Source organism: Aotus nancymaae, unplaced genomic scaffold (genome assembly GCF_030222135.1).
Source record: "Aotus nancymaae isolate 86718 unplaced genomic scaffold, 86718_ANA_hifiasm-v0.15.2.pri h1tg000010l, whole genome shotgun sequence".
Lineage (NCBI taxonomy): Eukaryota > Metazoa > Chordata > Mammalia > Primates > Aotidae > Aotus > Aotus nancymaae.
Window position 1 is genome coordinate 13,530,119 of NW_026988421.1, and position 12,101 is coordinate 13,542,219.

General features: G+C 45.6%; 1 protein-coding gene across 1 annotated transcript in view; it reads left to right on the top strand.

Annotated features, from left to right (window-relative positions):
• Positions 1-2,685: 2,685 nt before the first annotated feature.
• The window catches only part of PDZD8 (PDZ domain containing 8), a 112,394-nt gene continuing 102,978 nt past the window's right edge, over positions 2,686-12,101 (top strand). Inside the window, exon 1 of the mRNA XM_012448041.3 lies at positions 2,686-3,554. Within this exon, the coding sequence (XP_012303464.1) occupies positions 2,686-3,554 (869 nt within the window). The remainder of the gene's footprint in view (positions 3,555-12,101) is intronic.

Below are 12,101 nucleotides of genomic sequence, written 5' to 3' on the forward strand. Positions count from 1 at the left end.
TTTGGTTTCTAAATAATGTTTAAAATATCTAAATATTTCTAAATAACATGCTTAACACTGTGCCTGGCACATGGTCAATTCTCCATATTATTATTATTAGTGTTTAATCAATGTTGGTCATTTTTCATACAAGGGAGAATAATATTTTTATCTTCCCAAAAGATTTGCTGAGCTCCTTCATGGATTTGAAGTGTGTCCCTAAGGGGACAAGTTTTGCTATGGAATGCAATGACTCTGTAAAACAAACAGAAGATTTGAGATTCTCACAGGTATTCTGAGGAGTAGAGAAGTGAGAAGAGGAGAGAAAAGAAAGGAGTCTGCAAGATGAAGAGACTGAAGACTCATTCCCATGAAGACCACAAACCTTCCTTGTTGGGGAGGGAGGTGGGTAAAGAATATTTTGTGACTCAGGATGGATCAATATATAGTTTGTGGGCTTTATATCTCAGGAATGCGAATAACTTCTCTTTCACACCACCCTACCTCCAGCTTCTGTAACATTTACAATGTGCAATGGTCCATGAATGTTATGAATAGGTTTATGGTGGAATTCATAAAAGGATCTACGTTTCTCATGAAACCGTGTAGAACCCAGAAAACCACCCAGAAGCAGAGGCCAGGAGCCAGAGGTGACCAAAGAAAAGAAGTTGCCAAGAGCTCCGAAAACTCTGAGCCGTGGTTTGAGTATGGTTCCTCAGCAGACACCTGTCTGTATGTCTTGGTAGTAATGGAAACCATTTTGGTTTCACACCTGAGCATGCATAAGTAAGGCGTGATAGGCCTGGTTCCAAAGTTCTGTACCTGTCCCAGCTGGGTCAGGGCTGCTTTTGTGGTAGAATCACCTACAGTTAAGAGAAACCTTGGCTTGGAGGTTTTCTTTTCTCTTCTTTTCTTTTTTTTCTTTTTGAGACAGGGTCTTGCTCTGTCGCCCAGGCTGGAGTGCAATGGCACAATCTTGGCTCACTGCAACCTCGGCCTCCCGGGTTCAAGCGATTCTCCTGCCTCACCCACCAGAGTAGGTGGGAATACAGGTGCGCGCCATCAGCTAATTAGCGCATCCAGCTAATTTTTGAATTTTTAGTAAAGACCGGGTTTCACTATGTTGGCCAGGCTGGTCTCGAACTCCTGACCTCAAGTTATCCGCCTGCTTCGGCCTCCCAAAGTGCTGGGATTACAGGCGTGAACCATGGAGCCCTGCCGGCTTGGAGGTTTTCAAGGGGTAGAGAGGAGCCCTACTTAGGTACAGCCGGAATTGGCCTTGAGGTATGGGATATCTGACTCCTGCAGGACTGGAGCGCCAAGTGCTTGGAGGGATAAGATTTTATGATGTAACCTCTACATCCAGAGGGCGTGAGGAGTATCGCTGTTGCCGGGCAACCTGGCTTAACTCCGTGGCTTTGGTTAAGGTGCTACTCTATGCAGAATTCCTTGACGCCTTCCCTAATCCGCCTCCCCAGTTCTCCCTTCCTGAACACCAGGAAACCCATCAGCCTCCCTACAACTGAAGCAGTTTCTGTGTTACGGTAGAGAGTAGTGATCAAAAGCTTAGGGTTTAGTGTTAGATAAACCAGGCTCCACTCTGCGACCCCACGCAACCTCCCCACGCAACTGGCTCTCTGCACCAGTATTGGCATCTGTCAAATGGGTGGGGGCTAACAGTGAATAACTGCCTCACAGATGGACTACAGGCTTAACCAGAGACTGACGGCGAGTCGCATATTCATCTTCCAATCACTTAGCAAACTCGTTTCACTCTGCATCTCTCCTCCCGGCTGTCCTTTCAACTTCCTCTTCCCTGAAATTTCGAAGATCCACCTCGGTGGGAAAGTCAGTCTGCGTGGCGCGCCCTTTCCCTGCGTCCCTCATTCCCAGGGCCCACCCTCCGCGGACGCAGAGCGTCTGCCGGGGGGACGGCCGGTCCGCGATGGCGGCCTCGGAGGCAGTCGGTCCCCTCTCGCCGTGGGCTTGGGAAGCGTGTACAAGGCGCGCTCGGATCCTCTGCGGCGCTGCCCGCCGGACTGTCAGGGGCGCGAGTGGGAGAAGCACACTGCAGGATGAGCGAGCCGCTGCGGAGGTAACCGCGGGGACCGCGGCCAGGGACGGGGGATGGGCGCAGCCGAGGGTAACGGGAGGACCGGCATCCGGAACGCGTCAGGTCCCCTCCGCTGGACCTCCTTATCTTCCAGCCCGCGTCCCCAGCAGTCCTCCCAGATCCGGACCGTAGCTCCAGAAGTGACGGCCACGTGGGTGGCGGCGCGCGCCGCGGAGGCTGGAATGTTGGCGTGGTTGGGGGAGCGAGGTAGGAAGGGCGGCAAAGAGGTGAAGGAGGACCCGCGTCCGCGCGCCCGGGCGCCGACTGCTGGGCGACGCCGCCGGGAGCGAGCACGCCTCCGACGTCACGCGCTGCTCGTCCAATGAGCGGAGGCCTGAGGGAGGCGCCGTCCGGGCCCCGCCGCCGCCGCCGCCGCCGCCACACCGGCCCTTCAGGAGCGTATGAAGAGGCGCGGGCCGCTGCGGGCTCCGGCGCCGCACCGCGCCGGCCCGAGCCTCTGGACGAGGCCCACGGAACCGTTCGCCCGGACCCCGCCGCCCGATGTCCTCAAGATGGAGGCAGCGGGGGTGGCGGCGTGAAAAAAGCGGCGCTGTGGGCGCGGGAGCGGGAGCCCGGGCGGAGGCGGTGGCGGGATGGGGCTGCTGCTCATGATCCTGGCGTCGGCCGTGCTGGGTTCATTTCTCACGCTCCTCGCACAGTTCCTCCTGCTGTACCGTAGACAGCCCGAGCCGCCGCCGGACGAGGTCGCCCGCGGGGGCGAGGGCTTCCGCTATATCAAGCCGGTGCCGGGCCTGCCCCTGAGGGAGTACCTTTATGGCGGCGGCCGGGATGAGGAGCCCTCCGGGGCGGCCCCTGAGGGCGGCGCGACCACCGCGGCCCCCGAAGCCCCCGCCCCGCCAACGCGGGAGACTTGCTACTTCCTCAACGCCACCATCCTATTCCTGTTCCGGGAGTTGCGGGACACCGCGCTGACCCGCCGCTGGGTCACTAAAAAGATCAAGGTGGAGTTCGAGGAGCTGCTGCAGACCAAGACGGCCGGGCGCCTGCTGGAGGGGCTGAGCCTGCGGGACGTGTTCCTGGGCGAGACGGTGCCCTTCATCAAGACTATCCGGCTCGTCCGGCCCGTCGTGCCCTCGGCCACCGGGGAGCCCGACGGCCCGGAGGGGGAGGCGCTGCCCGCCGCCTGCCCCGAGGAGCTGGCATTCGAGGCGGAGGTGGAGTACAACGGGGGCTTTCACCTGGCCATCGACGTGGACCTGGTCTTCGGCAAGTCCGCCTACCTGTTCGTCAAGCTGTCCCGCGTGGTGGGGAGGCTGCGCTTGGTCTTCACGCGCGTGCCCTTCACCCACTGGTTCTTCTCCTTCGTGGAAGACCCGCTCATCGACTTCGAGGTGCGCTCCCAGTTTGAAGGGCGGCCCATGCCCCAGCTCACCTCCATCATCGTCAACCAGCTGAAGAAGATCATCAAGCGCAAGCACACCCTGCCCAGTTACAAGATCAGGTGAGCGGGAGGTCGGAGAGGGGGCCTGGCTGCCGGGAACCGGGCCTGGCGGGACGCTGCCGGCTGCGTGGGTTGGGAAGGGCAAAGGCTCGTTTCTGTCCCAGCTCCTGCTTCTGGGATCCTCCCACCCTGGACAGGGCCCGGCGAGTAGTGAACACTTGCTTTGCTTCCTAACGGCCTTTATAGGAGCTGGAAACCTTTTCGCGTATTCATGGGGGCTCAAGATGCTGTCAACGCGGGCAGAAGCGTTTCCTTTTATAAGCAGCATCTTGGAAATGGAAGGGAAGCCTGCCCGAATCCCCAGAAGTCGCTTCTGGGACGGTTGAGAAACTCTCCCTCTGTGGTTGCTGCATTGAGGGCAGCCGCGTCACTGGCTTTGCAGCATCACCTTGGCCGCGTAGAGAAATTGTTCCTGGACACAGTACACGCATGAAGGGTGTGCTCATAGCTCAGGTCTGTGATAGTTTGCATTGCAAGCCACTTTTGCTTTGATGGTTTGGCACCTTTCAAGGCAGAGTTGGTAGCTCTTGCAAAGGAATCCTTTTTTTTTTTTTCTTTTGAGACATTGTCTGGCTCTGTCGCCCAGGCTGGAGTGCAGTGGCCCGATCTTGGCTCACTGCAACCTCCGCCTTTCGGATTCAGCGATTCTCCCGCCTCAGCCTCCCAAGTAGCTGGGATTACAGGCGCATAGCCCCACGCCCGGCTGATTTTTTGTGTTTTTTAATAGAGACGGGGTTTCACCATGTTGGCCGGGCTGGTTTTGAACTCCTGATCTCAGGTGATCCACCCACCTCGGTCTCCCAAAGTGTTAGGATTATAGGCGTGAGCTGCCACACCAGGCACAGGAATACTTTCCACAGCAGATTGGAAAGGAGTTGGGAACCTGTACATAGTGTATTTTATATTTTGTATTAATGTCATTTGCTCATTTTGGGTAGGTTCTGGAACACAGATCCGGACTCTGCCCTTCAAGCATTTACTCTCTGTGACTGTGAGTTCCTCTCAAGGTACCTGAAGTCAGTGTACAGATTGTATTTTAATGCTAGGTAGTGATTTTAATTTTTTAAAGCCCTCCAGCATCTGATGGCTTAAAATTTTGTAGTATCCAGTTTTGAGTAGTATATGAATTTTGTTTTAATATTGTAGGAGTGGAAGGGGAAAGTCTTAGGGCTAGAGTCGGAGTGGAAGGTGCTGTTTCTTTCGTAAAAAGCTGAATTTTTAATTTCTCTTTCCTTTAGTTTTGTATTCACTAAGACGTTTGAACCTTTTAAATTTTGCCCTTGATTACAAACTTATGTCAGTCTTGAATTTTACTTACCTAATTTTACTTTCCTTTTAGTGGAAGTTGCCTATTTCTGGATCACAAATTTTCTACCAGTCTCAATTTTCAGGAGCAAGATAATCCAGAAATATTTTGAGTTTGGAATGGATTATTGACTCGTGTATGTGGCAGATGTACCTTACCAAATATGTTTTGTTTAGGCTAATAGCACAGAGTGATAGCTTAAAACTTGGGTGGCAGGAGAAATTTACTTTATAGTGGAAATATTTCCATAGATTTGCAGAGGGTTGTGAGCTGATTGTTCAATGTGTTTGATTTCTGGTTCTGTGAAGTAGAACATACTTTATGAAACCTACTTTTTTTTTTTGAGACAGAATTTCCTTCTGACACCAAGCTGGATTGCAGTGGCACGATCTCCACTCACTGCAACCTCCACCTCACTGCAACCTCCACCTCCTGGGTTCAAGCGATTTTTCTGCCTCAGCCTCCCAAGTAGCTGGGACTACAAGTGTGCACCACTACACCCAGCTAATTTTTGTATTCTTGGCAGAGACAGGTTTTCACCATGTTGGCCAGGATGGTCTCAATTTTTTGACCTAGTGATCTCCCGGCCTCGGCCTCCCAAAGTGCTAGGATTACAGGTGTGAGCCACTGCACTGGGTGGAAACCTACTTTTAACCTCTGGGATATCAGTGCCTAAATTATAAATGGGTTCTAGTGTTTAAGCAGCAAGGTGTTTGTTTGTTTATAGCAATGTGTTGCCAGAGATTTTGGTATTCTATCACAACTTCAATTATGATGTTTCCTGGTAGCTTTCAGTTAATGCAATTTGACTAGACTGTTCTTTTGAAATTTGTAGAATAGCCAGTGACAGTGAGGTTACATATCATTTTGAGAGTTTTTTAAAATATAGACTTGGAATTTAGGTAAATCTAAAGTAAGTTACGAATGAGACTTGTAGAGGCATTGAAAGTTTATTACTTTGAAAATCTGTGATCTGTGTCATTGAATAACAACCATTTAAAAGTATGGCAAAATTGCTTTTCACTTATTATATCTGAAGGAATTTTTTAAAAGCACAGCATGAGTTTGGTTATGATATTTCAACTTCTAAACTTGAAGCATTAAATGATCATTTCCAGAAGTATACATATCTGTGCTATTTATATTAGATGGCATCTCAATGCTCAATCAGTAAGTGGCACAGAGCGTATCACTCAATCTGTAAATGTTTATTGTACACCTGCTATATGCTTATTGTTGTAGGTGCTGGGATTTCAGTACTGAACAATACTTGAACTCAACCCTCAAGAATCTTAGAGTCTAGTGAAAATTGAATTAGCTATACTTAGTAATTGTGTGTGTGTGTGTTTTGTGTGTATTTTGAGATAGGATTTTGTTTGTTGCCCAGAACTGGAGTGCAGTGGCAGGATCACAGCTCACTACAGCTTCGACCTTCTGGGCTCAAGCAATCCTCCCATCTCAACCTTCCAAGTGGTTAAGACCACGGTGTGTACCACCACACCTGGCTATATTGCCCAGGCTGGTGTGGAACTCCTGGGTTCATTCAAGTGATTCTCCTGCCTCAGCCTCCCAAAGTGCTGGGATTACAGGTGTGAGCCACCTTGCCCAGCCCTTTATAAGATTTAAACTTAGTAGAGAAAAATAATAATTAAGTATGACAACGAAAAGGGCTGCCTCAGCAAGTGTTGACTTCTTGTCTGTGTTCTGTCCAGTATTTTAAACTGGTGATGGGCTGAGTGCAGTGACTCATGCCTGTAATCCCAGCACTTTGTGAGGCCAAGACAGACGGATCACTTGAGGCCCGGAGTTCAAGACCAAGGTCAGGAGTTCGAGACCAGCCTGGCCAACATGGTGAAACCCCGTCTCTAGTAAAAATACAAAAATTAGCTGGGTGTGGTCATGGTGGGCACCTGTAATCCCAGCTACTCTGGAGGCTGAGGCAGGAGAATGGCTTGAACTTGGGAGGCGAAGGTTGCGGTGAGCCGAGATCGCACCACTGCACTCCAGCCTGGGGGACAGAGTGAGATTCCATCTCTATAATAAATAAATAAACTGGTGGTGATATAGGACTGATTCAAGTTTCAGATAAGAGAATGAATTACAATACATCTAAGATATATCATACTTCTCACAGGGAAAATTAAACTAGCTAGTGTTCATCTGTTTTTATAGATGAGGAAATGGAGCTCAGGGTAGGTTAAATAACTTACTTAAAGTCACACAGCTTTCAAGTGGTGAAACCCAGCTCTGATAAGGCCAGGCCACCTTTAAAAAAGTACACATACGCTTGCACACACATACATAAGGTATATTGTTCTTAAGTGATTATTTTTTAAAGCATGCCATTAATATAATAAATATGTGGAATATCTTTCCAAACTAACCTAGAACTCTTGAGAAGAGTATGACCACAAAGCTGATTTTTTTCTTAAATTGGTCATTTTAGAGGATTCTTTGAAAAGTAAATCATGCGGCTAAATCTTTGGGTGTTCCCCCATATAGCATTTCTTTTTTAATCGAGCAGATTGTGTTTCCAAATAGAACGTCTTGCTATTCTATTCTTTTTTTTTTTTTTTTTTTTGAGATGGAGTCTCACTCTGTCACCCAGGCTGGAGTACAGTGGTGCAATCTTGGCTCACGGCAACCTTCACCTCCTGAGTTCAAGCAATTCTCCTGTCTCATTCTCCTGAATAGCTGGGGTTACAGGTGTGTGCTACTACACCCAGCTGATTTTTGTATTTTTAGTAGAGACAGGTTTCACCATGTTGGCCAGGCTGGTCTCGAAATCCTGACCTCAGACAGACTGCCCACCTCAGCCTCTCAAAGTGCTGGAATTACAAGCGTGAGCCACTGTGCCCAGCCTGGTTTATTCTTTTTTAGCCATCTAATCTTCTTAGTAGAGCTAAAGCAGTAAAGAGAATGTATGGAGTCTTAGGATCCTTTGGCACTTGTAAATCATTACATAATAGAAATATCTTTCCAGTTAACATTGTTGTTGTTACTTCTTTCTCCCTTTATTTATTTTGCCTTTTTCATGTTGCTAAAGTGAAGTGGCCTCTCTGGACTGCCAGTTCCTGATGTTTCACCTAGAGATGATAAGTTGCTCAAGTGTTGCTAAGGACCCAGCAGATTGACACTTCGTTTTACCCAAATTAACAAACTTATAATGTTTGTAAAACATTTTATTTTACAAAATGAATTATAATATATAGACAATATGTTTACAGATTTATTCAAGTTAGGAATTTCATCTACCTCAATGTTAATTGTTTTGATTTTTTTATTAAAATACTTTAGTATATTATAGTAGTATTTTTTAAAAAATGAACCTCAGAATTTATCTTCAAAAGAGAAGGATTACCACTAATGTTCTTTTACTACATGGATAATTCATCTTCAACATGAAGTCTGAGTAATAGTCTCTGGGTGGGGAGCTGTGTTTAGGGTTTGGGAATTAGATATTTGAGATTCTTACTGATGCTTCTGTTCCTGCAGTATTATTGCATATGAATGAGCAGATTCAGTTTACAGGTACTTTTTATTTGGCCTGTGCTCTTTTTGTTTTTTAATTGCCAACCTTAAAAAAAATGGAAGATTCTGTGTGATTGGCTTTCTGGTTTCTGTTAGGAAAAGCTGGAATATCTTACAGCGCCAGTTCTGCATTGCTCAGAGCAACAACAGGATGGAGGGATGGACTGTAGTAGCAGCTTTGGGGTTGAAACTTGGTGTGTAAGCTCCTAGGTGGAGTTTGGCCCCCCTTATTTAATGGTACTTGCCTGGCCTGGAGTCATGAATTTGAGACCCTTACTGGAGGAGTATTACTGTTGCTAATTAGTGAAAAATGGGAAGACTTAATAGCTGGAGTGGAGAGGGAGGGTGATCCATTTTTATCTTTCTTTTAATTATATTTTTGAAGGGACTGTCATTGGGCAATTTTATTTATTTTTTATTTTTTAAATTTTTTTAGAGACAGAGTTTCATCATGTTGGACAGGCTGGTCTCGAACTCCTGACCTATGGTGAACTACCACACCCAGCGGCAATTTTATTTTTTAAAATACATTGTTGGTCAGGTGTGGTAGCTCACTCCTGTAATCCCAGAACTTTGGGAGGCCAAGGCAGGAGGATCACTTGAGATTAGGAGTTTGAGACCAGCCTGGCCAACATGGTGAAACCCCCATCTCTACTAAAAATACAAAAATAAGCTGGGCATGGTGGCACATGCCTGTAATCCCAGCTACTCAGGAGACTGAGGCATGACAATCGCTTGAACCAGAGAGGCGGAGATCGCTGCAAGCCGAGATCATGCCACTGCACTCCAGCCTGGGTGACAGAGCAAGACTCTCTCAAAAAATATAAATGAACGAATGAATGAATGAATGAATAAGGACATTGTCAGGCCAGGCGTGGTGGCTCATGCCTCTAATCCTAGCACTTTGGGAGGCTGAAGTGGGCAGATCATCTGAGGTCAGGAGTTCGAGACCAGCCTGGCCAACATGGTGAAACCTCACCTCTACTAAAAATGGCACGTGCCTGCAGTCCCAGCTACTGGGGAGACTAAGGCATGAGAATTGCCTGAACCCAGGAGGTGGAGGTTGCAATCAGCCAAGATTTCGCCACTCTATTCCAATTTGGGCAACAGAGTGAGACTCTGTCTGGAAAAAAAAAAAAAAAAAAAGAAGTCATTGTCAATCTAATATTGAATTTTAAAAAGTCATTCTGCTAGAAAAAATAAAATGCCTTGAAATGCAATCCATTTTTCTGCCATATAGTGATAGTACGTAGATAGTCACTGCTTTTTGTTAGAGTTTGGTGGATAGTTTGCTTTAGTGAGGTGGATTATTAATAATTAACTATATAAGCATTTACTTCTCTGATCTCCAAAAATGGGGACATCTCCTTATTGACATTATATTTGAATTTAATGAATTGAGTAATTCATATCTCAAAATATTTTGAAGTAAATTCACTGAAAATTGACAAAATCATTTGTAAAGTCAAGTGTAATATGTTATATTTATTTTTTCCTACTTTTTTTCTTTCTATTACAGATTGGAAAATACTTTAAAATAGCTACTAAAATTCCTCGATGGTTTTAATAATGATACTTACTAATCAACTTACTAATGTTGATAGGGAATGTAACTAACCTTTAATTCTTGGGGAGAATAGACAATGGCATTGTGCATTACTCTAGCTATCCTGGAATAATCTTGTAATATCTAATTTTTAACCTATTGTGCTTTTTCTTGTACTGTTACTCATATCTCTATATCTCTTCATATCTGTGTATAAGTAGAATTGCAAGATCATATTCTTAGAGATGAATAATTATATCATTTTAAAAATAGTTATTTATTTTCAGTAAGTGCTTACTGCATACTACTTAGTGTTGTGGTGGGTATAGTAAAAGTGATAAAAACGGTTATAAACTAGTTCATGCTCTTATAGGGTTAGTCTTTCTAGGGAAGCAAAGAACACATAAAGCTCATTTTAGTGGCATTGGATATATTTAAGCCCTTCAGTTTTGTGAGAAACTGGAACAGGAGAGATCAATATCTCTACTCTGCTAAGGCTAACACCTGATTACTGTTGTACTATATATAATACATTGTGACCTTAGCTTTTTTTTTGAGACAGAGTTTCACTCTGTTGCCCAGACTGGAGTGTAATGGCATGATCTCAGCTCACTGCAACCTCCGCCTCCCAGGTTCAAGCAGTTCTCCTGCCTCAGCCTCCCACAGGCACGTGCCATAATGCCCGGCTAATTTTTGTATTTTTAGTAGAGACAGGGTTTTGCCATTGTTGGCCACGCTGATCTTGAACTTCTGACCTCAGGTGATCTGCCTGCCTCAGCCTCCCAAAGTGCTGGGATTACAGGCATAAGCCACCGCATTAGTTTCTTAGTACACCTAAGTGTACTCCAATTTAGTGCTGATTTTACTTCTTGCACGTTGGATTTACTTAAGCTGCTTTGAACTATTTTAATTTCAGCTTTTAAAACACTTTAGATGGAAAATAATGTATTGATAAATTACATCTTTGCTCTAGAAATTTGATTTACTTATTTTGGGGAGAATGGTCATTATGAGGAAGCTGTGGATTTTTTTTCTTTTTTCTTTTTTGATACGGAGTCTTACTCTGTTGCCCCGGCTGGAGTGCAGTGGTGCAATCCCGGCTCACTGCAACCTCCACTTCCTGGATTCAAGCAGTTCTCCTGACTCGGCCTCCCAAGTAGCTAAGATCACAGGCCTATGCCACCACATCTGGCTAATTTTCGTAGTTTTAGTACAGATAGGGTTTCACCATGTTGGCCAGGCTGGTCTCCAACTCTTGGTTTCAAGTGATCTGCCCGCTTCCGCCTCCCAAAATACTGGGATTATAGGTGTGAGGTATTGCGCTCTGCCAGGAGGCTGCAAATGCTAATCAGTAATGTACAGGTCTATTGGTTATCCTAAAAAGCCACAGTTTGTTCCTGGAAATAGCCAAAGCAGATCATTATGAAGTAGATTGTGTTGAAGGAGCATGCCTGATCAAACATTAAACATTGACTTGTAAGTATTGCTAACAGTCTATCACATGAGCAGGGTGGGGGTAATAAAACACTGTTTGCTAAGTATTCGTTAGGCACTGTGTGGGCATTTCCATGTAGTTGCAATCTCACTTAATAGTTAAAACTCCTATGTGGGAGAGGTTGGTATCTCAGTTTTACAGATGTGGAAATATGAGATTTACAGAGGATTAGTGACATAAAGTCCTCAATTTAGAAGGTCCTGGACTTCCAGAGCTCATGCTATATTATTTATTCAGAGATAACTAACTGTTATTCTAAACCAGGGGTCTGCAAACTAGCTACTGTTAGGCCCTGCATTAAGAATGATTTTTGCATTCTTAAACTTTATATTTGAAGTTGTTAAAAGAAGTACTAGTGCTGGTGGTGGTGGTGTTGGTGACAGACCATGTGTACCCAGAAATACTATCTGGCCGTTTACAGAAAAGATTAACTGAATCCCTGCTCTAAACTTTAAAAATCCACCCCCTGACAAACTGTTAAAATGTTTACCAAAAAAAGAAGATACATATATACACATACACACACACACACACACACACATTAAAAGTACTTTTAAATCTTTGAGGGTTCTATCCTTTGGAAACCTGTGGAAAATTTCTGCAGATAACAAATTTTCTGCATAAAAAAATTTAATTTCGTAGTTCCCTTGAAGCTTTTTTAAGATCCTT